The 26,791-nt window shown below is 47.2% G+C and overlaps 2 protein-coding genes and 1 long non-coding RNA gene across 11 annotated transcripts in view; 1 reads left to right on the plus strand and 2 right to left on the minus strand.

The window, feature by feature from the left end:
- LOC109495232 overlaps positions 1-4,132 on the minus strand; it is a 221,220-nt gene extending 217,088 nt beyond the window's left edge. Inside the window, exon 1 of the long non-coding RNA XR_006591291.1 lies at positions 1-4,132. This is a non-coding gene — a long non-coding RNA (uncharacterized LOC109495232).
- A 3,743-nt stretch (positions 4,133-7,875) lies between these two features.
- Positions 7,876-26,601, plus strand: ZKSCAN2 (zinc finger with KRAB and SCAN domains 2). Its single transcript, XM_003998754.6, has 7 exons — positions 7,876-8,625; positions 9,697-9,883; positions 13,044-13,135; positions 13,488-13,614; positions 16,480-17,163; positions 18,913-19,404; positions 21,979-26,601. The coding sequence occupies exons 1-7, from the start codon at positions 8,221-8,223 to the stop codon at positions 22,899-22,901; spliced, it is 2,910 nt and encodes a 969-aa protein (XP_003998803.1). The 5' UTR covers positions 7,876-8,220; the 3' UTR covers positions 22,902-26,601.
- AQP8 (aquaporin 8) overlaps positions 22,715-26,791 on the minus strand; it is a 29,217-nt gene continuing 25,140 nt past the window's right edge. For 7 of the 9 annotated variants that reach the window (XM_045048089.1, XM_045048087.1, XM_045048085.1 and 4 more), the window contains one exon: positions 24,411-25,591. In XM_045048089.1, the coding sequence (XP_044904024.1) occupies positions 25,531-25,591 (61 nt within the window). In that variant the 3' untranslated portion in view covers positions 24,411-25,530. Of the gene's footprint in view, positions 23,725-24,410; positions 25,592-26,791 lie in introns of those variants that run through there. The other 2 variants (XR_006591290.1, XM_045048091.1) reach the window with 2 other exon arrangements.

Consider the following 26,791-nt stretch of genomic DNA (forward strand, 5'->3'; position numbering starts at 1 on the left):
CCAATTTTTCTTTGGAGGAAAAAAAGCCCTTCCAAACTCTTGGTCCATGTGGCTCAAAAGGCTCAGCTCCAGGAGTGCACATGTGACTAGGCCTGATGCATCGAGTATTCCATCCCCTGGTCACGATTGGTTCAGGGCTGGGCACATGACCCAAATCAACGCTATGAGTTTCAGCTCCAGGATTTTTGCTGAAACTACTGAGAAAGGGGGAGGGAGGAATCTCTCTTTCAAAAGACCAGCAACCACCATAGGATGGAGACAAACTTCCTAAAACTTAGGCCAATTCAGAAAAAAGAAGAGCCAAAAAAAAAAAAAGGAGAGAATCAGACGCCTAAGGACATGATAGGATACAGCTACACCTAAACCTCAACATCACCTGGACATTTCAATTATGTGAGACAATAAATTCCCCTCATTCATTCATTCAACAAATATTTACAGAAGGCCTATTGTGTACCTGGCACTGCTCTAAACACTAGAATACAAGGGATACGCTTTTTTTTTTTTTTTTACTTAATACAATGTAAGCTAGATTTCTAGCCCTGGTCAATGAAGTCTTCATGTTGCTTAATTCATGAATTGTTATTTAGCATCCTTCGTGCGAATGCCTCTTTTTCCCAAGTACACTCATTGAGAATGGAGACCACACATTATATTTCTCTATATCACCAACTGTGATATGTGCGCAGTAAATAATTAACAAATTATTTGTTAAGTCAATAAAGGCTACATTTATTGGGAACTACCACTCGTGGTATTGATTCAAAGAGCATAGCTCAGAAGAAATGTCTAAGGAGCTTTGCCAGTGAGCTCTGATTAGACCCTGGCAGCCAAAAGATATATGTGCTTCATGAGCACAAACATGGCATGATGATGGAATCAATATTAATCCACAACAAAAGGAATATATCAGAGCACTGACATGATGTCAGACCGTATGCCAGTGCCTATTTCTGCTCCTAGTCCAAATTCTTGGAAATGACCCAAGAAAAGATGCTGTTAAATAATAAATATTCAATATTGATGAAAATCAAGAAAAGGTACACAATGGATCTTCTGAACAGAAGGAGAAGAGCTTACTCCTACATGTGCAGGAGGGGATCGGCTATGAAGGGGAGTGGTTCTGGGGGAAGTCCAAACTCAGAATAGCAAGCAGTGGGTAGTGAATGGTAGAGTAAATGGAGAACTGAGTTCGGAGCAACTGGATGGTCAACTCAGCTACTGACACTCTTATGCCATGGGGGAGTAGGCAGCAAGCACCTTTTTCTGCAGAATAAAGCAGTGGCTACGGACGCAAAGAAGGAAGGCACAGGATACTGCCACGGCATCTTCCAACTCCTAGGAGAGACAGGAAACGTTCTAACCAGAGGAAAAGCTACCAGCTCACTCTTTCTGGTGGCATACCCACTGCCGTCTAGCAGCTGAATATAACCAAAATCATCATCAAGAGATAGATATGGAATATCTCAAGCACAAGAAATGGGAAGAGCAAGAATCCCCAAATATACTGCAAAATCTAATCCAACGGCCCTTTCTCTCTCCTTCTCTCATTTAATCTCTCAACAATAAAAACAATAAAACAAACAAAAAAAAACAATAAAACAACAAAATCTCTCAATAAAAATGGCCACTCCTTTCTTCCTGCAACACATGCTTTCCTTGGCCATCATGACACCACACTGTGGTGGTCTTCCTTTTATTTCTTGTCATTTTTAATTAGTCTTCTATGTGTTTTCTAGGGCTGCCATCACAAAACACCACAAACTGAGTGGCTTAACAGAAGCTTCTCATTTCAGAGCTCTGGAGGCCAGAAGCCTGAAACCAAGCTGCCGGCAGGGCTGTGCTCCCTCTGAAGGCTCTAGGGAAGGCTCTCTCCTAGCTTCCAGTAAATTCTTTGGCTTGTGGTAGTTAAGTACAGTCTTCACATGGACTTTCCTCTTTTTATAAGGACACCAGTCATATTGAATTAGGTATCCTATTCCAGCATAGCCTCATCTTATCTGCAATGACCGTAATTCCAAATAAGGTCACATTTTGAGGTACTGAGGGTTAAGATTTCAATACATGAATTGGGGGGCACAGAATTCAATTTACAATTCCCCTCCTTTGCTATCTACTTAACAATGAGCATGGGCCTGCCTTCTCTTCCCTTTACATGTGTGTTCTCTCCCTATATGTTTTCATCAAATCTGACGGCTTTAAGTAAATGCTGATGACTTCCAGATTTATACCTCCACCTCTGACCTCTCCCTTGAGGCATACCCACTGTCCATTTGAACCTTACATATCTAATAAAGATCTCAAAATTACGGCATCCAAAACAGCATTAATAATATTCACCATTACTCCACTCCAACAAACTGGACGCTATGAGGTCTCCCCATGTCAAAAACTATAGTACCATCAAAGTTGCTCAAATAAAAAACTGAGGATCCCTCCCTTTCTCTTATGCCCCACAACAAGCAAGACAAGTCCTAACAGCTCTGTATTGAAAATATATAGAACACATCCATTTCTCTCCACCTCTATTGTCACACCAAAGCCCAAGCCATTACCAATCTTTTGCCAGAACTAAATCTGTAGGCCCGTATCTTACCATTCTTTACTCTACCTGCCTCCAGTCCACTCTTCAACATCAGTGTGATTTTGAGAAAGTATACATCTGATCACAATACTCAGTAGCTTTAAATCCTTAAATGCCAACTTTTAGAATCAAGGACATACTGCTTACTATGGCCCACAATGCTCTTTCAACATGGTCTTGCCCCTGCCTGCCTTCATCTTTACTCTGGACCCATCTCTCCTCTTGCTCGTTATGCTGCAGACATGCTGTCTCCTTGGTTTGTAGAACACCTCACACGATTTCTCACCTCAGGGCCTTTCTATACACTTGCTAGTCCCCTTTTCAGGAGAGCTCTTCCATAGATTCTGCACATATGTGCTTCCTTCTCATCCTTGACACTCCAGCTCAAATATCAATCCTCAGAGAATCTTTTCCCTGATCAGACTTTCTAAAGTAACCCTCGCCCCAGTTACTGTCTGTTCTATCACCCTATTTATCTTCCTTCTAGTATTTACAATAACCGGAAATTATCCTGTTTACTTATATAGGTACTTGTACATTCTTTGTCTCCTTCTCCAAGCTCCGCTAGAATGTAAGGAACCAAGTGTGTCCTTCGCCACTATGTCTTCAGTGTTCAGTACTTTACCTGAAACAGAATTAACTTCTATATATGTGTTTAATGGATGGGGAGATGAATAGAAAAATAGGCCTTAGAAACCCTCTTACTCAAATCCCTGTATGCTGAGTATTCTCTTAGCACACTATTTCCAGGAGTCTAGATGAGAGAGAATTCTTTTTCCTAGAGACAGAGAGATGTCCTCACTTTCTTGCAACAATGGGCACACTTTACATTGCCTTCATCATAAAGTCCAAATTCCTTCCAACCTGTCTGTACAACTTTATCTTCCACAACTTCCTTCCCCTATAGTAAGTTCATGGTACCCTTAGCTTCATACCATTACATGAAAATACCACTCATGTTTATGTTACCTCTCTTTGGAATGCCTTTCTTTCTCCTCCTGCCAAACAGCCTTCCAGATTCCCTCTATGAAGCTTTTCCTGGTAGCCAGAGAGGCTATTAGCCTGTAGTGTCACAGGCCTTTATACATACCTCTACCATATTTATTCTAACAGGTGACAATCCTAGGACTGATTTTCCCCATTTTACTCTTAATACTTTGAGTAAAAGGATTATGCCTTATACTTATCCCACTAGTGCCTAGCATGGTGCCTCATAGAGAGATATATACAGAAAAAAAAATTGTTGACTACTACTATATATGAATATATAGTTAAGAATTTTTCATTATGGTATTTCTCAGTGGAGTGAAAGGCACTGGAACATTTTAACAGTTGTTATTCTGTCAACTATCTGCCCATCATTAATGAACCAGTGGGAGAGGTGATTTTTAATTTGTAAAAAGGAAAACTATTTCAACTAGTTATGGCTTGGTTAATAAACCATAGCTGAAAATTCTGTGTCCAAAATAGGCACACCAATAGATATACTCAACCTCTTCATGAACACTTTTTGATTTTTTTTTTATTTTTTTTTCTTTTTTTCTTTTTTTTTTTTTTTATTTTTTTTCAACGTTTTTTATTTTATTTTTGGGACAGAGAGAGACACAGCATGAACGGGGAAGGGGCAGAGAGAGAGGGAGACACAGAATCGGAAACAGGCTCCAGGCTCTGAGCCATCAGCCCAGAGCCTGACGCGGGGCTCGAACTCACGGACAGCGAGATCGTGACCTGGCTGAAGTCGGACGCTTAACCGACTGCGCCACCCAGGCGCCCCATTGATTTTTAAAGAAATGAATTCAATTTTCGGGGCATAAAAGAAATGAGAAGTAACTAGCATTATTAGGATATTCTGTAGCTTGGATTTTTTTTAACTTAGCATAGGCCATAAATAGCACTTCTTGGAACTATTTCATGTATAGTTAATGTTTACTTTTGTGGTAACACTACATTAATCCCATTGACCAAAAGCAAGGTATAGCAGCTAGTGTGGCTGCTGGTGGATCAGCACCACGGACAGAGGAATGGCACGTGAAAGGTCGCTCTAAGGCAGCTTGTAAGACAGCTGTGATATCAGAAAGACTGGTGTGAATGTTTCTCTGGGGATCAAAGACAGTGGCTTATTGTTAAAACTGGAGGGGAGAACATGAGAATTAATTCTACTTTTTTATTTTTGAAAATTTCCATTAAAAATATCCATGTGTGTTACTGAGAGGCCACCAAAAAAAAAGAAAGAAAAAATTACTCCTAAAGACCTTAGGATCCTACATGTAAGAGATAACGAACAATAAGCCCCAGTACCCTCTGTTCCAAGTGGAGTTTTGAGAAGGCTAGGCTGTAACTTTCCCATGCACATGAGATTTGTCTTGCGGAAGTCGGCGTGATGGAATAGGAAGTTCAGACGTCTATAGACGATCACTTTCTTGAGGAGCAAGATGTCTCAGGAGAGCAGTTTCTAAGAAAGGAAACCTCTCATGCACTGTCCCTGATAAGAAGCAGTTGGGGGCCATGGCCTAGGGTTGCAGGGAATGAGGCTGAGTGTAGGAGGTGGTTGTGAGAGTGAGCCCAAGGTCCACACACTGAAGTTCTGGGTGGGCCCAAGGTCAATACTCTAGTTCTAAGTCAAAACAAAAACACTGTTTAAGTGTTAAATGGTCTAGATAAGTAGAGGGAACCGAGATATAATGCCAAGCACATTAGGATGGAAAGGAGCTAAAATATGAAGAGGGTGGAGAGGTACAAAAGGAAGACGCACCTAAATATTTTGGGGGGGGGGGTTGCCACTAGGGATTTTTCTTGCAGCAGCCATGTCAGAAGAAAATAAGAAGCCAAGAGAGAGGCTGGTGGATAAAATAAGAGAATGAATGTAAGCACACTCATGGTAAGAACCATTCAGAGACTATGGATGGCAGGTAACATTGAGGGCCTACTATGTGTGAGGCACTGCTCTAAGTCCCCAGAGAACATGATTGAAAAAAAAAAATCCAGCTTTACTGAGCTAACCTTCTGGTAAGGGAGACAAATAAATGTATTTGCCGGGCGTGTGAATTCCAACTGGCTGTTTCATTTAGGCAGAAAACGTGGCTTCCAGTTTGCTGCAGTCCCCACCATTCCCTATTGCCTTGCACTCTGCCGACTTCACTCTTTTATGTCATCTGCCTGAGCTCTGCAGGCTTGTGCGTTTGTGACCCATGCTCTCCGACGCCCCTGGGCTGCTTGTGACGCTTGTCTCTCCTGAAACCACCAAATGGCCCAACAAGCATATTAAAGACCCTATTCTTGGGTGGTTAGATCACCTCACGGAGACCTCAATGTTCTCAACTGTCAAGTGGAGGCAATGGTATCTGATTTATGGGATTGCTGTGAGGACTAGCCATTGCCCCATCAGCTCTCACTCCGTCTTTGGATCTCCTTCTTATCACTACGTCTTCAAAGAAACCTTCCCAGCCGCCTGACTAGCGAGGTCAAATCCCTCTAATGTACACAGCACATCCCTCTTCGTGGTCCTGTTGCAGTCACAATCGTACCTTAGCTCGTGGATTACGGGATTAATGCCTGCCCCTCCCAGCAGGCTGAAAGTGCAACAGTGACGAGGGCTGTTTTCACTCGCCACCTGTCATCACGTGTGGCCCAAAATAGATGCTCAAAAAGTACTAACGAGAAAGAAAGAAAGAAAGAAAGAAAGAAAGAAAGAAAGAAAGAAAGAAAGAAAGAAAGAAAGAAAGAAAGAAAGAAAGAAAGAAAGAAAGAAAGAAAAGTAAACTGTGCAAAGACAACCCCTTTGCACACATTGGTTGCCCGACAGATTCTCTCGGACCTTCCCTGTGACGTAGACGCTACTCCTAGCTTCTGGGCTGCTAGGATATGTAGGTCGAATTTTAACTAGATTTCTGCTGAAAAAGAAAAGTCACTAAACTTTCTTTTCTAATAGGCTACCGACCCCTAAACAGGGGTTTCTGTTTTGCCCGCTGATGTATGCCAAGTGCCTAAAACACTGACCGGCACCTCATCAATAAAGGAACAGATGGATGGGCAGGCAGGCAACGCTCCGAGTTTCACAGAAGTTGCAAGGCGTCAACAGCTCCTTCTAGCACCACAGTGGCGGGTGGGGAGGAGGAGCGGGGACTCTGGGCCAGGACCGCACCCCCCCCCCCCCCCCCCCCCGTTCACGGTCAGCCACACCAAATTTTCCCAGAGCGTGCGACAGTAGGACCCCCAGACGACAGGGTGTTCCCGCGCCACCCCTGGGGCCCTGATTGGAGCTGTTTAGACGGTCCCGCAGCGGGGCACAGACGGGGCGCCCCCGCAACACCCTTGGGACTTGAGAGGGTGCTCCCGTAGCGAGGGACAAAAGGGGCGCCCCCGCGACACGCTTGGGAGCCTGAAGGGGGCTGCCCAGGTGTTCCCGCAGCGGTGGACAGAAAGGGCGCCCCCACGACACTCTTGGGGGCCTGGACACGTTCGCCCAGACGCTCCTGCAGGAGGGGTTGGCGCCCAAGCCCCCCGGCGAAGGGTACCAGCAGAGCAACCCCAAACGCGTCCCATCCCTCTGCCACAGACCCCTCCGCCAGGCAAAGGAGTCCCCCGTCTCTCTCCCTTTTCCGCCGCAGAACGACCTTTGCACCCCCTCCCCAATAGTGTGCCTTCACCTCAGAGACGTCTCCCCGCCTCCCAGATCCACCGCTGAGGAACACCCCCCTTTTCCAGGCAGTTCCACCGTCTCCCGCAAAATGTCTGCTCGGCCCCCGACTGTGTCCCTCCGCTCCCGGGCAGTTTCTCCGCGCCCCCCTCATTCCTGAAGTCCCTCAGCGGCGAGTCGCTACGCTGCGCGCTCTCGCGAGAGTCCACCACGCAGCCCTCTCCCCCAGCCCCTCGCCCGCGAGGTAGCCTCCCCGGACCCCGCGGCGCGCGGTCGCGGGCGGCGCATGCGTGGCCGCCGCTCCCAGCGCCCCCCGCGCAGTCCGCGGGCGGAGCGGAGCAGGCCGTGCGCGCCGGGCCGACAGCCGCCCCCCGCGAAGCTTCGCTGGGTCCCCGCGGCTTCTCTCCCCTCAGGGGCGGAACCACCTCGCGGCCTTTCCTCGGCGTGCGGAGGTTTCCTGAGGACGGCCGGGACCGATTTGGGCCCGGAAGAGCCCGGCGCTGGCGTCGAACGCCGCTGGCCTCACCGGCTCCCGCAGCGGCCTGGGAGCGCCGCGGGGCTGAGCCCCGAACCCCGATATCCCCGGGCCGGGCGGGGCCTGCACATCCGGCCCCACCCACCCGGGGTCTCGCCTCCGCAGAGCCCAGCCCCCTCCCGGCCCGGGCGGCCGCCCCCGCCCACCCTTGCTTCAGTTCCCCAGATTTTCTCCCAATCCCCTGCCCTGGGTCTTGGACACTGCACTAAAGAGATGCACCCCGGAAAACCCCATCTTCTTTGGAGGAGAGGCCGGGTTTGGGACCTTAGGGTACACATTCACCATTTCAAGCGCCTAGGATAGATTTGATTAATGAGCCTGGGGTACCCTGTTCCTGCTGACACTGCCGTTTTTCACGTCCCTAGCCTCCCACACTTCCAAAATCATTAAGCAGGGAGCGTTCCGAGGATTGGGTTATTTGCGTCTACTTTGAGCTAGACGTGAGGTTGACCCCGGGGTTAGAGCATGGATGCATCCCTGGACCCTCAGATGGACGCACCCCTGGAGGTTGAGGGATGCTTAATAATGAAGGTAGAAAAGGATCCCGAGTGGGCATCGGAGCCCACTCTGGAAGGATCGGAGAGCTCTGAGTCTGAGACCTTTCGCAAATGCTTCAGGCAATTCTGTTACGAGGATGTGACTGGACCCCATGAAGCTTTCAGTAAACTCTGGGAACTTTGCTGCCGGTGGCTGAAGCCCGAAATGCGTTCCAAGGAGCAGATCCTTGAGCTGCTGGTGATTGAACAGTTTCTCACCATTTTGCCCGAGAAGATTCAGGCGTGGGCTCAGAAACAGTGTCCGGAAAGTGGAGAGGAGGCGGTGGCCCTGGTAATACATTTGGAGAAAGAGACTGGAAGACTAAGACAGCAGGTGAGAGAGGATTTTCCAAATTGTTTTTAGAACGAAGGGGATGGCTAAGGCAGGGGGGCCGGGGTGCCCTGCAAATAGGGCTTATTATGCAGGGATAAATGGTACTGAGAGACTTCTAAAGCGAATCAATTTGAAAGAGGACCAGAATTTCATATTAAACAGAAAAAAAAAAACTTGGTTAAAATATTATTTTGCAAAGGAAGCTAAACATTATACATCTAAGTGTTTGTATAAATCTCTGGCATTATCGTTCCCCAAAAAAATTATATAAGGGAACACCACGTTATGCTTTGCAGGGTTGGACTTTTGTAGTTTGATCCTAAAGAGGGCTATTTTTGCAACAACAACAACAACCAAAAAAAAAAAAAAAAAAAAAAAAGAGAAAAAAATGAAAGGAAAAAAGAAAGGACGGACTTCATCAGTTATCCCAGGGCTCTCTCTAGTCCTTTAATATTTCAATGTGTGTTTTCCAAAGTGCCCTCAATGCCACCATCCTTGTCACTCTTGTCTAGCTTAACTGCCAGATCTTTGTTTGTCGGTGGCATTTCATGGTCTTCTAGTCATTTTCAAGAGCCTTTTCATTAACCTCATGAAATCCTGCAAGATTTGCAAGACTTGCAGTTTCACCTTGCACGGGATTTGCATTGTATAAAGACCTGCCTATCAGGCTGCTGTGTTGGTCAGGCATAGACACTACATGTGGAAATTAATTTTCTGTTTTCAGTTCACTAGTGAATTTATTTCTGTTCTGATAGCTTTCGCTTCTCTGTGAACCTAATAGATGTGAGAACTCCATATCTATGCTAATAACAAGGAGGCTCTGTATTTTACTCCTGCTAGATTTCCCCCCTCTGTATACTAATAAAGAGCACTCTCCTGCTCCCTTTCGCCTAGACTCCTGGACAGTACTGTTCACCCAATGCCCTTGGAGGCTCCATTGTGAATGGAGTGAAATTTTCGTTCCTTCTCACATCTTCTTTCCTTCTTTGATGTCTTCCTGGGGGAAATTTGGTCCTCTTTGGGCCCTGTTTTCCTCCCTCTTTCGATTATGGCATTGGTTTTATTTCCCAGGTGAGCAGTCCTGTGCACTCAGAGAAGCAGGTACCACTGGGAGCAGCATGGGAGGTAACGGACTTTCAGCCAGAGCAGGTGGAGACCCAACCCAGACTGGTGTCTCTGGAGGAAGCTGGAAGCCTCCGCTCAGGACGGGAGGAGCAGCTGAACTGGAAGAGAGAGCATCGGCCCTTACCCAAGAATGGTGAGAAGGACTCAGAGCATGCCCAGAGCAGAGACCATGGCAGATTTATTTTCTAGCCATAACACTGTGACTGGTTCAGACTAGGATCCCCTCAGTACATATTTGAGAATAAATTAAATATTTGGGGAGCAAGACTTCATCAGCTTCAGGAGTTGGGAACACATGCAGCATAAGTAAAAGCCCTCATAGGGATGGACTCTGGGAAAACTTGGCTTTCCCAGACTGGCCTCGAGGTCTTGCAGTGTAACTTAAGAATCTCCTTTCTGTAATCAGCTTGTGTTTTTCAGTCCTGCTGTGTGTATATGTGTATATGTTCTTGGCTGGCTATAAACAACTTTCAAAACTGTTTGGAAAGGGAAACAAGATATTTACTTTTTAAAAATTCCAGGGGCACTTGGGTGGCTCAGTCGGTTAAGCAAGCATCTGACTTCAGCTCAGGTCATGATATCACAGTCCGTGGGTTCAAGCCCCGCATTGGGCTCTGCTCTGACAGCTCGGAGCCTGGAGCCTGCTTCGGATTCTGTGTCTCCCTCTCTCTCTGCCTCTCCCCTGCTCACATTCTGTCTCTGTTGCTCTCAAAAATAAGTAAACATAATTTTTTTTTTAATTACAAGTGAGGCACCCCAGAAGTGGCATATGAGAGAGGTAAACAGTAAGGTTTCATAGACAAGGGAACACAGGTTTCATAGCCACCCTGGGCATTAATAAGTCAAGTAGAAGGAAATTAAACACCCTGTCTTTCCCCGTCCACTGTAATCTCACCATCCCTGTAGTCTGGTATCAGGCCGAAAGAGAGGAATGGAAAGATCACTGAACCTACAGTAGGAGGCTTGGCTTTATATCTTCTTGTCTCTGCACCTGTCTCCATCTGTCCTCGGGCAAGTAATACGGAAGGGCACATTAATGCATAGAGGTGAAGCGATTAGGCTTTAGAGGAAGACAACCCGACTCAAAACCTAGCTCTGCCATTCTTTATCTGTGTGGCCTTGGTCAGGTTACTAAGCTTCTCAAACTTTCCATTCTGTCATTTGTAAAAGGAAAATAATAAGGTGGTTAGTGTAGGTTAAATGAGGCAACGTAAACAGACCAGTACATAGTGGTGCTCAGTAAATGTCAGTTTCCTTTCTCCCGTAATAGCGCAATTATTTTTAAACTTCAAATCTGTCTGGCTTACACAGTCCCTCACCAAGTGGCAAGATTCACTACTGTGCACCCAACCTCCTTACCTTTCCTAAAATTCACATTGCGATAGAATTCATTGCAAATGTTAATATTTTCTGAATTTCAAAGTTCACATGGATTACATGTTCTGAGTTACTACTGTAGCTGATAAGCTACAGTAAATTTATGGTGTTTCTGGGTTTTGACAGCTCAGGGTGATAATTCACAAAGTGGAAAAGTATGTTCTGGGTTCTGTCGAGGTGCTTACGGGGACAGTGACACTGTGGTCGTGCTACTCCCCCTGCACACTGCCTCTGTAATAGCTCGCTGCAGGGGCGCCTGGGTGGCTCAGTTAGTCAGGAGTCAGACTCTTGATTTCCACTCAGGTCATGATCTCACGGTTCGTGAGTTTGAGCCCTGCATCAGGCTCTGCGTTGACAGTGCAGAGCCTGCTTGGAGGTCTCTGTCTCCCTCTCTCTCTGCCCCTCCGCTGCTCACTCTCTCTCTAAATAAATAAGTAAACTTAAAAAAAAATTTTTTTTAATAGCTCGCTGCAAAACAAACTCCGAACAATATTTGCTTTTCCCCCTTTTTTGGTAAAAGTGAAGATCCTTTTTTGGATTTCTTCCGGTTAGCAAAAATAGGTACTGATGTGTGTCTTTTATAAAAGTAAAGTGGCATGACATGAACTTTTGAAAAGCAAGGGATACCTGTACTGTGTTTCCAAAGAAGTGGTTCAGTTTGCTTCTTTAGAAAGTGGTGGAACAAGCTTTTGAGTTCTCGACCACAGTAAAATCCATTCCGGAAGTTTTCCCTACGTAGTGAGTTGCAGAGTAGAAGTTAGACCACAGACTTTTGAGGGAGTGTATTGTGTGTTTGCCTGTCCAGGACTGTGTATCTATGTGTGCTAACTTGTTTAGCATATTGAAGCATTGAATGACTTATACTAGAGATTGCAAACTGGTAACTCACATGCCAGGTCAGACTTCTTTTGTTTCACCTGCAATGTGTTTTTGGTTTGGGGTTTTATGCATTTGTTTGCTTTTAGTTCTAAGGTTTAAGATTGTTTTTTTTTTATTTTTTTTAACGTTTATTTATTTTTGAGACAGAGAGAGACAGAGCATGAACAGGGGAGGGGCAGAGAGAGAGGGAGACACAGAATCTGAAACAGGCTCCAGGCTCTGAGCTGTCAGCACAGAGCCCGACATGGGGCTCGAACTCACGGACCATGAGATCATGACCTGAGCCGAAGTCGGACGCTTAACCGACCAAGCCACCCAGGCGCCCCTAAGATTTTTTAAAAATATTTATTTACCTTTGAGAGAGAGAGAGTACGCATGCACCCATGTGTGCAAGCCAGGGAGGGAGAGAGAGGGAGAAGGAGACAGAGGATCCGAAGCAGGGCTCAGACTCATAAACCATGAGATCATGACCTGAGCTGAAGTTGGATGCTTAACCAATTGAGCCTCCCAGGTTTAAGGTTTTTGAGATTTCATAGAAAAGTCCAGATTTCTGGCTTCTCCTGAAAACTATTAGAAGTTCTGACTATCACAGTGAAGCATCAACTGGGACTGGGCATTGGCCACACCTTTTCAGTGGTGTACGTGCTCTCCAGGTCCCCCATTCCTTACCTGGCCCCTTTCATAATCTACTTTGCCTGCTAACTCCCTGAAAGCGTTCGCATCTGTGAGCCCTGCTTTAGGGTACCCTGGTTTCGGGCATTTGTTCTGAACTCACTGATGAAATGATCAATTTCTATTTACTGGGTTTTTTTTTTGTTTGTTTTATATATATATGTGTGTGTGTGTGTGTGTATACATACGTATATATATACGTATATGTGTCATATATATGTGTGTGTGTGTATATATATATATATATATGTATGTATATATATGTACACATACACACACACACACGTTCGTTTCTTAAAAGGAGAAGCTGCACGAATTAAAGGGCCGGAGCCCAGAACCCTGATTGTTTCTCTCTCTTCTTACAGCTCGGCCTTCTCTCTGGCTTCCTGTCCCTGCTACTGAATGGAACAACATAGGTCAGGAAGGAACAACCACACCACTACCTGTTGTGTCTCAGGTAAATTGTAGATCTTCTCTCTGCCTTCCTAGAGTATCCAGTCACAAGGACTTCCGTGCCTTCACTGCCCTCAAACTTCTTAGCCCCCTGAAAGAGACTCCCCCCCCCACCCCCTACCCCCTGCCCCTTTTGCAGAGAAGACCGGACCCAGCCTTCTGAGTAATGAGACTCCTTGCTGGATCATCTGTCTTATGATCCTTTATAACATCTGCTTCATCTGGCACATCATACACACTTGGTTCCCTGATTTTAATGCTCCCTTGGGGCCCTCCCTTCTGTGTTTCCTCCACGACCATTCACCCTTTAAAGACCCACGTGGTTATCTCGGTAGTCACTGCTGTTGTTGTTACAGGGGCCGGTGAAAGATGTCCGCGTGGCGAGAGGCTTTTCCTACAAAAAGAGCGTACATCAGATTCCCGTTCACAGAGACCTGTACCGGGATATTAGGAAAGAGAGTGCTGGGAACATGGTCTCCCTGGGTAAGGATTCTTTCCCTTTGCACATAAAAGATTTGGGGATTTTTTATATCTTTATTTCTACCAATAATACAATAATTAAAATGTCAACACTTAAAGGACCTCCATGCTGTCTAATCATTTCTGTGGCCTGGTTTACCAGACCTAGTCCTCTCTTGTCCATGCTGTCTTAACTCAGTCATTCATTCCTCCCTTCCAGTTTAGAATATATGCATATTCTTCTAACTTAGGGGTGAAGACATTGGCAAGGGGTTATATAGGACTGTCACATTTGTATTACTTAAATATAAGCTTACAGATACCACTAGACTAATAGCACCATAAAGTCACAAGGTGTTTGTAAGATTTGTTTTTGTTTAACTGTATCAACCCAACACTTTGCACATAGCTGGACACACGGGTGGGTGCCCAGCAAATATTTGTTGGATGGATGGAAATCTTACAAATGAAAGGAAAAAAGTAATTTCAGTACAATTCAACACAATACAATTTCAATACCTTGGTAGTGTGTTGTGAGTTATTTGAATAGCATGAATTTACAGGCACAAGTAACCACTGAAGTGTCACTTTACAAACAGACTTCTGAAGGATTATGTCACCTGCATTAGTAGTGGGGACAAGTACAGTTCATTTATACGTAAGCTGAAAGTCGAAGACAGCTTGTTAATAAAATTACAGGCCCAAAATGTGCACTGATCCACACTAGACACGTTATAGATATGTGTTAATAGGGTAGCGGCTATTTAAATTTGTACAATTAATTAAAATTAAATAAAGTTAAAAGTTTTAGTTCCTCAGGGGCAGTAGTCGCAGTTAAGATATTTGATAGCCGTGTTGGAAAGCACAGTTAGAGGTCACTGCTGTCATCACAGAAAGTTCTGTTGGACACACTACCTGTAGACACTGAAGTATAGAGACTATAAAATGGACTATATCAAACCGAATAAAAAAGATAACACCAACAGTTGTTTATAATCAGAACGCAACCAAGTCCTCTGAGAATGACCAACGTAGGTTGCCACACCCTGGTGGCAAAGCAGTCTTCCCGTAGCAGCAGGCACCCAGCGTCCTGCCAGGGTTTCACGCAGGCCTTTCTTGGCGTGACCTTGGAGCGTGCATCCAGGCCTTGGAGGGTGCCGTGTGAGAGCCCTGAGTAAAGTGCCACTGGCGGGCTGGGGGTCATCCTCTGAGAATTCAGATTTAGCCAGCTGATCCTTGAACAAGATAGTTTGAACTCCATGGGTCCACTTCTATGGGGATTTTTTTCGATAAATACAGTCCAGTATCTATCCAAAGTACTCACAGTTAACTTAGTTAATGTATTTTCCCTTCCTTAAGATTTTCTTAATAACCTTTTCTTTTGTCTGACTTACTTCATTATGGGAATACAGTATGTAATCTATATAACACACAGAATACATATTAATAGGCTGTTTATGATATCGGTAAGGCTTCCAGTCAACACTAAGCTATTAGTAGTTAAGCTTTGGGGGAGTCAGAAGCTATACACAAATTTTTTTACTATGGGGCGTTGGTTCCCCCAGCCCCCACTTTGTTCAGGATCAGTGGTGATTATATGTGGAAAGGCCCAGGCCCGGAGACAGCTGCCCCAATCTTTTATCATAGACTGTAAACGGATGACTCATAGGCCGAATCTAGCCTATACACACATTTTGGCCTTGCACAGAGTTTTAATTTAAAATTAGTTTGTAAATCTGGATTTCCTGTGTGTCTTGAAAAATCAAACGTCAGGCACCACGGGCCCACCTTCTCACATGGCAACAATCCGCCAGAGCTGAATCAAGGAGCTGGCGCTGAACTGCCCCATTTCTCCCTCAGTTGCATTGCCTGCCTGGTCCTTACTGTGGATATTTGAGCTTTCATTATTCCTACACTTCCTGTATCAAGTAAAAATAAAGAACTCCATCCCCGGGGTTCTTTCAGAAAGGATTTGCTGTGATGCTCCTTCCCTTGAGAATTCCGTGGAGTTTCTGTGTGTATTACCTAGAGGAAGAAAAGTGAATTTTATTACGATACCTATTGGGCATCGTATACTTCACAGGCGATCATCTACTTAATATCCCCAGCACTTCTGTGAATAGAGGCCATCATTCCCTAGGAAGCTGAAGCTCAGAGATTGAGAAAGTTCCCCTGGCCCAAGAGTAAAGCAGGTGATGGAGCCAGGGTTCACGTTTAAGACCCGTTACCCGTTGATCTCCATAGTGCTGTAATGCAACAGATTGTCGGTATGCTTCCCTGGCCTTCTGTCTCTTCCTATTAACCTTGTCAGATGTATCCACAAATTCTTGCCTTCTTGCCTGTCCTAGCCCCCCACTGTGTGTGTGTGTGTGTGTGTGTGTGTGTGTGTGTGTGTGTGTGTGTGTAGGCATGCATGCGTGCATGTGCGGGTTGGGGTGGGCGTATGTGGTGGGCAGATATGAACACGCTTTGTTTTATAAGTAACAAATACTGGTTAGGAGCAGACACTGAAACTAATACAACGTTAGACACTGAGAGGAAATCAAAGGTAATAAACTGTATGTTTCTTAACCTTAAAGACTTTCCCTTAAGAACTAGCTGGAGAAAGAGGTGGTGCCTACGTGAGAAATAAAATGATAATGTCAGTTCCTAGATGGTTGTGACAAAGAAGAGAGGGGTCAGAATAACTATATACTGCACCGTAAGTAGGAGGAATATCTGTACTACACCCTGTCATGGTTGAGGAAGTTTCTAAAAGAGAAGGGGGTTGGACAAGACCTTTCAAGGATAGGTGTGAACAGGTGTCCAGGACATCGCGCTATGGCAGCAGATCAGGCTGTGCGGCTATGGCCTCCGTGTTCAGCATGGAATGTATTTCTCTCCCTGTAGGAAGTACCATGTCCGTGTCTAACAAGATTGCCCGGTTGGAGCAAAGAAAGGAGCCATGGACCCTAGGTGTACACTCTTCTAACAAAAGGAGTATTCTCCGAAGCAACTACATCAAGGAAAAGCCGGTTCACGCGACTCAGATCCCCGCGCGCAGTGCGGGGCGAATGTGGGGCGAGCAGCAGCACTGGGGTTTGGAAGATGAGAAAATAGCAGGCGTGCACTGGAGCTATGAGGAGACGAAGACGTTCCTCGCGATTCTCAAGGAGTCTCGCTTTTATGAAACGCTGCAGGCTTGTCCCCGGAACAGCCAGGTGTACGGGGCCGTGGCCGAGTGGCTGCGGGAGTGCGGCTTCCTCCGGACCCCGGAGCAGTGCCGGACCAAGTTCAAAAGTCTCCAGAAGAGCTACCGGAAGGTGAGAAACGGCCACGTGCTGGAACCCTGTGCCTTCTTTGAGGACATGGACGCCCTGTTGAACCCCGCAGCCCATGCTTCAGCCGCTGATAAGCCAAAGGAGATTATCTCTCTCCCCAGACTGAAGAGAGTTGATGTCAATGCTAAAGAACAGACCAGTTTGTTGGAGGAGGAGGAAGCCACAGAGGCGTCCGATGGTGACGAGAGGGGTGTTGCGTTCATCCGGAAGTCCGAGATTCGTGGCGCCCCTGTCTTGTTCCAGAACCTGAGCGGTAAGGACTGTGCTCTTTGCTTTGGGTGTGAAAATGGATGATACAGGTTTGTGGTAGCAGGAGTAGACCAGAGGCAGCCAAACCTGGGGAGCGCTGGCCTGCACCTCTTGCCCCCCATCGCTGAAAGTACTCTGGGAGGGGGTGGGGGGGTTGTTGCTGCAAAGGGCCGTTCTCGGGCTAGAGCGCAGCATGGATTTGCATATTTGGAGCCTGTGGAAGGAAGATAGGTGGAGTCCAAGGACTGTGAGGAATCCAGCATCTGAGCCTTGTATAAAGCAGCTAGCAGAATTGCAGTATAATAAGTCAAAGATACAGTGTTGCACTGTCTAGGATAAGTAGCATAAGAATGTATAACCGAAAAAACGTGAAAAGTGGAATTGTAGAAAAAGGCAAGAAAGGAAAGAAAAAGGAACACAAAGTAGACGAGTCAAATGGAAAACACAGGAAAATGGTAAATGTAAATCCAAATACATCATTTGTTACAAACGTAAAAGACTAAGATGATCAGTCGTCTAAAAAGGCAATTAAATATAGCCTACAAGAGATACATGTGAAGACCAGAGGCCTTGAAATTAAAAGATAGAAAAAGATACACCACATACCATGTAAACGGAGGCTGGCGTTGAAATCTGGGGACTGGGAACATGCAGAACTAAAGTGGCAGTTAGTGACTGTGTGACAGTAAGCACATCCTGTAAGAACTTGGAGCTTCAGTTTTTTCATCAGTTAATTGCAACTGAGGATTCCAGGGTTGTTAGTGTGAAATGAGATAATAGATTAAAAAAAATCGATGACGGCATTCCGCAAATGTTAACTGCGGGGAGGCATTGCCCGGTGTCACTGTTACCAGGAAAGTTTCTCCACTCCGCCTGATGAAAAGATGGTGAATTCTTAGGGTGGAAAGATAAATCCAGGAAGGAGAGCGGGGGCGGGGGGGGAGGTGTCCTCATGACCGCATCTGTTCAAGGGAGACAGCTCAGGAAAAGACGGGAAGATACATCGTACACATACAGGTGCTCAGCAATCTGGAAATCCATAGACACGAGGGCGGGCCCAGACTCGGGAAAGCAGTGCCTGCCCTGGAGGAGGCCACCTGGTGAGACTGAGGACAGAAGTGACTTCATCTTACAAAACGCACAGAAAGCAGTTTAACAAACTGTATTCAGACACGTCCTGAAAAGGTTTACTCTGCTGTAACAGCACAGCGTCTGCCTATCTTGCAGATCATTTCCACTCTCCAAGTAGAGGACTCAGTGACATCAAAGACTACTCTGGACACAGTTGTACTCTTCAAGGAAGGCTGGCTAAAAACGTGTCCTGATCTGTTATTCTTAGCCATTTAGAGAAGATAGCTGTATCCTCAGTTGACCGCCATAGCCATGGCAGATTTGGGGGACTGCATTCTTCCTGTGCCAAGGAAACTTTGAGATCAGTTTATCAACTTCAATTTCGAAATCCCATTGGGATTTAGACCTTACAGATTCATTTGGGAATTGATGTCTGCACAGTTTGAGTCTTCCTATCCAGAAACGGAGTGTCTTTCCATTTTTTATAGTTCATTTATGTCTTTCAGTAAATTACCGATTTTTTCTTTTATATAGACCCTCTCCTTTATTTTGCACATCTTATTCCCAGGTTTATCATAGTTCCTATTGCCACAGTGAATGGGATTTGCTTTCCTTTACTCTTTATATTTAGAGGCTATAGACTCTTTTTCTTACATCTTTGAACTTTATCCTTCCCTGGCAGGTGTGCACTGGGGCTACGAGGAAACCAAGACTTTTCTTGATATCCTGCGGGAGACTCGGTTCTACGAAGCCCTCCAAGCCTGTCATCGGAAGAGCAAGCTGTACGGGGCCGTGGCTGAACAACTCCGGGAGTGCGGCTTCCTCCGGACGCCAGAGCAGTGCCGGACCAAGTTCAAAAGCCTCCAGAAGAGCTACCGCAAAGTGAAAAATGGTCACGTGCTGGAGTCCTGTGCATTCTACAAGGAGATGGACGCGCTGATCAACTCTCGGGCCGCTGCCCCTTCCGCCGACACTCCAGAAGAAGTCCCATCACCCTCAGGGCAAGAGAGAGAGGAGGTTGAGATGGAGTCCCAGGAACCCACAGGTTGGGAACCTGAGGAGACCTCACAGGAGGCAACGGGAGAAGATTCTGGCAGCGAGAGAATGAGTGAGGAGGAAATCGTACACGAGTCGGAATTCCAGGGGCCCCCGGGTCTACTGCAAAGCCCGAGCGGTAAGGACCATCAGGGGAAAGTGGGATTTACTGAGAAATCAGTAGCTCTGGCATTTTGCTTGTGAGTATTTATTCATTCCACAAATATTTGAGTGCCCCGTGTTACATGAGGAACAGGGGATGTAGCAGCGAATAAAACACAGTCTCTTTTCTCACGGCGCTTCTATTCAGGGAAGGAGCTTACATTCTAGGGATTCAGTCTGTGGGATCTCAGCCTCAGTGTTGGTCTGTACGGCCCCATGTTTCATCTCTTCTGAAAATCCTGTGCGGAAGAAGAACTTGGAATTACACATGACATATGTGGAGAAAAAACTCAGAGCAAGTAGGCTGAAAACACAGACATCTCAGTTCTCTGTGATGTGCGTGAGGAAGAGTCTAGGCAGCGACAAAACGAGAGAGAGACTCTGTTCTGGTTCCCAGCCCCGCAGCCCCACCTGCGTGTTTCCCTGCTGACTGCTGGTACCCTCGCGGGCATCTACCTCTGCAGCGGCCCAGACCTAAAATTTTCAAAACTAAGTCACCGTCTTTCTTCCCACACCTTGGGGCTTTCCTGTGTCCTCTCACATCCAGCCTGAACACATTAGAGACGTTTCTGATGCTTTCTCCCTCATATACATCGAGGCAGATAACATTTTTTTGTCAGCGGTTCTGGAACTTCTGTCCCCTCTTTAGTCAGCACAGCCACTGCCCTGGTTCAGCCTTTTTCTGTCTCTGGCCTAGACTTTTGTAAAAGTCTCCAAACCAGGTTCCCCCATCAGTCTTGTGTTAAGTTCCACAGCCCTCCTCAGTCTGAGCTCCTCTTTCTGCGCTCACCTGTTACCATCTTCCTTCCAGCACTCTGTGCTTACTCAAAACAAACGCTAGAGAAGGAACGTACATATGTTTTCTGCTAGTGTTTACATGGGAAATTGTAGTTTGAAGGCTGAAACCATTAAGCGCTACATGACCCTGGTTTTGGTTACTGGAAACAAAGTCCTTTGGTGCCATCCCTTATGAATCTCATTTTTTAAATCGAGCTACAGACCTGTCCACGAATTGTCAGATTCTGTCAGAGCCAACCGTGAGGCTATGACTTCCTCCAAACCCCGGGACGATGTTGGACCCAATGAGGTTGCTTCAGAAGAACTGCAAAATGAGAGAAGATGATGGCATGGTTAGGGCTTTCCCTTAATGGACCGACTGATGGGTGCCCTCCTCTCCCCAACCCATGCCACAGCCACCAAACTTGGGAGGGAGGGATATCTGCAGTTTCAGCTCTGTGCTTGAAAGGAGAGGGGTGCGTGCAGGGAGAGGGGTGCGTGCAGGGAGAGGCGTGTGTGCAGGGAGAGGCGTGTTGAAACTGGCAAGTAGAAACAAGGCAGCACAGCAAAGTGCTGAGGAACGAGGGTTTGGGGGTAAGACAAACCTGGATGGAATAATATGATGTCTGGAATTTGATTCAAAATAATCTGGGTAGGGGCACCAGGGTGGCTCAATCAGCTGAGTGTCCGACTCTTGATTTCAGCTCAGGTCATGGTCCCAGGGTTGTGGGATTGAGCCCTGCGTTGGGCTCTGCACTGACAGCACAGAGCCTGCTTGGGATTCTCTCTCCCTCTGCCCTTCTTCCCTGCTCGTGCATGCACATGCTCTCCCTCTCTTTCCCTCCCTCTCTTTAAAAAAAATAAATAATAATAATAATAATAATGATGATGATAATAATAATAATAATGACCTGGGTAGAGGGAAGCAGGTGGGAATGGAGGTGAAATTAGATTGACCAGAAGTAGGTTATTGTCAAAGCCAGGTGAGTGGTTTGTGGAGGTTCGTGTTACATACCGTAGTCTCTACTTTGCTACATGTTTGAATTTTCCATAATAAAAAGTTAATACAGAACCACATAGTTAATAAGTGGCCAGGATGCAATCCGAACCAGGGCTGTGTGATTCCAAAGCCTGTGTCTTTCCACCACCTCACTCTTGTCTGTCGAGCAGACTTCCTGGAGAGCTGGCATCCAGGATGCACCTTGCAGTGTGTGTGGGGCGTGGGTGAAAGCGTGAGGGAAGGTAATTCCAGTTTGGGGGAGGGGATGGGGAGAATTAGGATTTGAGCCCGTGTGGCCCGTGTGCGAGACAGCCAGAGAAAAGCAGTGACAGAGACCATTTGGGGAGGAGAAAGAAACGTGATCAGATATTGATGAACTTGGAGGTCCATTGAGGAACCTGGGCACTGGACTCTGCTCTGAGCGCTAGTGCCACACGGGGTGTGTGAGCGCAGATGTGAAATTTTGAAAGCAGGGTGGGAAGGAGTGGAACTTGGGGAGAAAGCTGAGCTGGTCCCGTGTGACTCAGGACATGGATGGGGAATAACAGTTTGCTTTGGAAAACATTTCTGGAAGCCTCCTTTGTACGAGGTGTTGCTGGCCGTGGGGGGAACAGAGTGCAAATAAGGCGTAATGAATCAGAGAAGGGTAACAGGACTTAAGAGGCCAGAGGACAATACAGGGATCCTAACAAAGCCTCGTAGGCCGTGTTGTTTGTGTTAATATGGGACCGCTCGGAAATCTTTCTCGTCTTTCGTTTCTTTCTTCCTTTCCAGATTTTGAAATTGGACGTAGTATCAAGGAGGATGCAACACAGGTAATCTACAAGGACATGGAACAGCATCGGGCACTGATAGAAAAGTCTAAGAGGGTTGTTTCCCAGAACGCTGATCCAGGTAAATACCGGAAAAGGGAATGCATCTCAGGAAGACAGTGGGAAAGCCTTCAAGCGGTCAGGCAGGGAAAGCTGATGGCTCAGCCTCGAGATTTAGGGAGAGCCGCAGCGCATCCGAGGCCTTTGGTGGGGAGGAGACCCTACCGGCTTCTCAAATACGGAGACGGCTTCGGGAGGAATGCTCGTCTGATGTGCCGGGTCACCCACCAGAAGGAAAACCCTTACCAGTGCGGTGTCTGCGGGAAGTGCTTCGGCAGGAGCAGGAGCCTAATCAGACACCAAAGAATCCACACGGGAGAAAAGCCGTTCAAGTGTCTTGACTGTGGGAAAAGCTTTAACGACTCCTCCAACTTTGGTGCCCACCAGAGAATCCACACGGGGGAGAAGCCCTACAGGTGCGGAGAGTGTGGAAAGTGCTTCAGTCAGAGCTCCAGCCTCGTCATCCACCAGAGGACGCACACGGGAGAGAAGCCTTATCAGTGCGGGGAGTGCGGGAAGAGCTTCACCAACAGCTCCCATTTCAGCGCCCACCGCAGGGTGCACACTGGCGAGAACCCCTACAAATGTGTGGACTGCGAAAAAAGCTTCAATAACTGTACGAGGTTTCGCGAGCACCGGAGGATACACACCGGAGAGAAGCCCTACGGCTGTGCCCAGTGTGGCAAACGTTTCAGTAAGAGCTCTGTCCTCGCCAAGCACCGGGAGGTTCATTCCAGAGAGAAGCTTCTGCCACACCCACCGCCCGCCTGTGCCCTGGAGAGCCCGCCGAAGGGAAAGACTGATGACTTCAGGAAAACGTTTTGACGTTGACGTCTCCTCCTCCTAACGTGCCCCTTTAGTCGTTTCACCCGATCTCATCCTCGGAAGCGATCTTCTCTTAGCTCGGGAGGGTGATTCCCGAGGCCAGCTTGACAATATACATAAACCAACCAAGGGCCTGCCTCGCGTCCTCACCTCTGCCTCTGACTTGACCTATCCGTTCCTCTCCTTCTGTGCGTCTCAACGTCTCCCTTGGCCAAGTGGGGAGGACATCTGTCAGGGTTCAGAACGGCGGCCCCTTCGGCATGTCAAGGCCTCTGCTGCGGGACTGCCGAGTCCAGCAACATTCAAGGTCCCTCCGCGCTGTGAAAGTTGTTTTCGAGCAGACCCGACCTGCCGAAGGTTTCCCGTTGTCCACCGCGTGGGATCCTGGATGCAACTTGATCCCAGATTTCTTTTAGGGGTAGAACTTTCAGGAGTCTGATCAGGATGACATCGCATGCATCTTGGTTTTGAAGGCAGTCGTTAAGGAGATTGAACCCCCTTCAGAAGTCTGTTGCAATTGTGCCCTTTTGGTGGCCGGTTGACCCACAGAGCGAGGGTGGAGGTTCTGCCACTGAAACCATGTTACTGTCCCCTCACCCTCCGTGGAGATGAGAAGCAACCCACCACCCACCAGGCTGACCCTTTCTGCACCTGAAGACGGAACCCCTCTGCCCCCGGCTGCGGTTTCCCCAGCCGCTACGTAATTATCCGGTTCCTTTTACCGTTTCTCGTAAGTCCCACACTTACCTCTTAGTTGTTCCGGGTGCTCTTATCTGACTCTCCTGAACTACCGGGCCCTCTCCAGATTGAACAGGATGCGTGCCTGTGGTGTGTGGCATTAACATAAAGTAGAATCTTCATTCAGACACGTTCTGCCCTCCACCTGCTCTGGGTCTTACCTAGAACGCGACTGGCATGTTGGCACATTTTATGCCTCCCAACCCACGGCTTAGTATGACGTTACATAATAATAGTTTTCTAAAACTTTAAGAGGTTAGGGAGGAAGTGAGGTAGAAACCGGAAACATTCTCTAACAGCATTCAGACCTCCCCTTGGGCCTGCTGTAGATCAGATCCCCACCTCATTCAGAGCACCACCTCCAGGCTGTTTGTTAAATACACCCTCCGTCTCTGAGGCTTCTAGTCCCTGTTCCTAGGGTCGTCAACCTAACTGTAGAGCCCGGAGTAATTTATATACTCTGTAGTTACTGAGTGAAAAGTGGAAAGATGTGCAGAAACTTCCAATCCAGAACACTGTTGTTTTCCTCGTTTACCTGTAGGTCTGAGAAATCTCTTCAATAACCCCCTCACACTAGCCCAACGGGTATTGAAGGAAAAGTCAAAATGGGGAGGTGGGGGTGGGAAGGGAGGTAACTAATTCATTCCTGGAAGTTACAGGTGAAACCAGGGAACCTGGTCATCCAAGGCTGGTTCCTCCAGGATGAGACCAGTGACATTTATACTCTTAGTACATAGGCAACCTGGGGCGGCTTTGGCTTAGGGAAGGGAAGTCCCGACTTTAGTGGAAGGACAGCCAGAGTCAGGGCTGTGTAGAGATTATACTTTTGATCTTACCTCCTCTCCCGTGTCAGGTGTCCTCTTACTTGGAGACATCTGGAGATCATGTTTTTCCTTTGAGGACGTTTGAATCTTTCCAAGCCTGTTCAGCAGAATACCAAGGAGGGTGGGCGGTGTAGAAAGACGTCGAGTTCGTGGTGCCAGAATAGGGTGTGGCCTGCCGGAAGGCAGGTGACTCAGGTACGCATTGATAGATGTTTCTGATTTACATTGGTTGGAGATGTTACGATTGTTCACACCTCAGTAGGTTGACTTCCTGCGTGTGGTCCGAGTTATAGACTTTTAACGGTGAGTGCAGTGTCTTGTCGGTAGTGTGCCTAGCACAGTAAGACGCGTGCGTGCCCGTGGGCGTGTGCTGATAGTGCGTAGATGCTCTGGAATCCCAGTGCTAGAGAAGATGCACATTGATAGGAATCACCACTTAGCGATGTGTACACAGGACTGATAACTATATTGAAGCATGATTCAGGAAAGTAGATGATTTATTCATACGTATTTATTAAGTACTGCTATGTGTAAGGCCGTCTCCCAGGCACAGTGAGGGGATGCGGAAGTGGAAGAAGACACGGTGCCCGTGCTCCAGGAACCTGCAGTCTGACAGAGGAAGTGTCGCGGCAAAAGGTCATTAGTGCCGGTTACCTTCGTGTCACTTGCCGAAGGTCGTGACTCGACTGTGAGAAAATCACTTTCACCTGCAAAAGAGTTTTTCCGAATTGCCCCAAATTGTACCTGCGCCTCTCAGACGTGCCCGATGGCGGGAAGGGTGCAGGATTCATTCCATCTCGAGCGGAACACGCGGGTCCTGTGGAAGTCTCGTACGTCTGGGGTCGCGCAGAGGTGGAACCGGGGTTCCCCTACCCGTATTCCTGATGGTAAATGGGCTGTTTGGACATGGGTTAAACTGACTTCCTGAACTCTGTCTCTGTTCTGAGGAAATAGAAGGTCCCACCCACCGTCTTAGGCCAAGACATCTTGCATTCTGTCTTTTTCCAACTGGAGCATGAAAGTCAAAATGAGTAGTGATGTGTCTTTTATATCACATTACATTGCCTTTATGAAGATCCATAGGAAAAGGTTTTTTTCTGGGTCTCGGTACCAGGGAAAGCTCTGATCCTAAGCAGAAAAAAAAAAAAAAAATTACAAACACTGTGATTTTTATAACTTCTTCCTTTTCTCTCTCTGTTCCGGCTGCTGGAAAGCTCAACAAAACATACAGGCCACCTCAGCCAATTACCTAAAACCCGTATTTGTTTGACCCTACTGTGTTTCTTTAAAAATTATGCCCAGTCCTATTTTTTTAGAGTAGTTCGAATTAGTAGACATTTTATTCTCTGACATCTTATCCAAGGCACTTTGGAGACTGGCCTGTATTCCCTGCCTACACTTGCTTTGTTACCCCACAAATACCTCCAGTTCCTACCGGTGACTTTATTACCCATATGCCCTAATTTATTCATAAACCTTCTTTGAAGAGGGAAACTTCACACATACGCTTAAGCCCCTCAGGGCCACCTGCCCCAGGCGACTGAGCATTAGACCAGAAACCAAAAGGGACACGTTTTAGTCTTGTCGCTATCACTGAGTGTCGTGTGACACATCTCTGCCTCTCTGGCCCGTGTTCCTTATCTGGAGACACGTTGAACTTGATCTGCAAGACTGCTCTGGCTCTAATGTTTAGTGAGATGACGGGGCACAGTGTAGATGAGGAAGAGGTCATAAGGCCAGGTGCCCAGCCTGGCCCACCACGGCGTGCGACGTGCAGGCCACACGGAACTGCTGCGTGCTTTGGGAAGAGGGGTGCCGGGAGCCCGCGCGGTGCGGAGAAAGGCCAGGTCACTCGTGTCCACCAGCAGGCAGCCCCCGCCGCTCCCCCCCTCGGTAGCCAGTGGCAGGTGGCTGCGGTGATGGAAGCGGTGTGGGAGGTCTGGCGGCCGGGCCGGACTGGGCTGTGACGAGTGGGGGCAGTCCCCAAAGCAAGGAGTGCCGGCCGCCCGTGCAGCTGTTCGCTCGGCCGCCGAGGGCGTTCCACCTGTCAGCGTGCGTCTCTTCGTTGTTCTGTATCTGCGTTCGCTTAGCTGTCTTCTTGAAAACTTGTCTGTGAAATAAATGTCTAAAATAAATGACTCCCGTTGGTTTTTGCCATCATTTGAAGGAGGCGTTCTATTAAGGGAAAAGAGAACTTACAGAGGTAATAAAAGCAGGTCCCAGTGGCTGTGTCAAGAGAGCTTCGGAGTGACTGCAGCTCCCTGCTCTCCCTGCCCTGAGGGGCCGGGGGGCTTGCGAGGCCACCGCCGTTCGCTGTCACCGTCAGAG

This window comes from Felis catus, chromosome E3 (genome assembly GCF_018350175.1).
Source record: "Felis catus isolate Fca126 chromosome E3, F.catus_Fca126_mat1.0, whole genome shotgun sequence".
NCBI classification, from domain to species: Eukaryota; Metazoa; Chordata; class Mammalia; order Carnivora; family Felidae; genus Felis; species Felis catus.

What these genes read in the sequence shown, in the direction of transcription:
- ZKSCAN2 (XM_003998754.6), top strand. Translation starts at nt 8,221, where the DNA reads ATGGATGCATCCCTGGACCCTCAGATGGACGCACCCCTGGAGGTTGAG. An exon ending in CTGGAAGACTAAGACAGCAG is followed by an intron (nt 8,626 to 9,696) that starts GTGAGAGAGGAT and finishes TTTATTTCCCAG; the next exon opens with GTGAGCAGTCCTGTGCACTC. An exon ending in CTTGTTCCAGAACCTGAGCG is followed by an intron (nt 17,164 to 18,912) that starts GTAAGGACTGTG and finishes CTTCCCTGGCAG; the next exon opens with GTGTGCACTGGGGCTACGAG.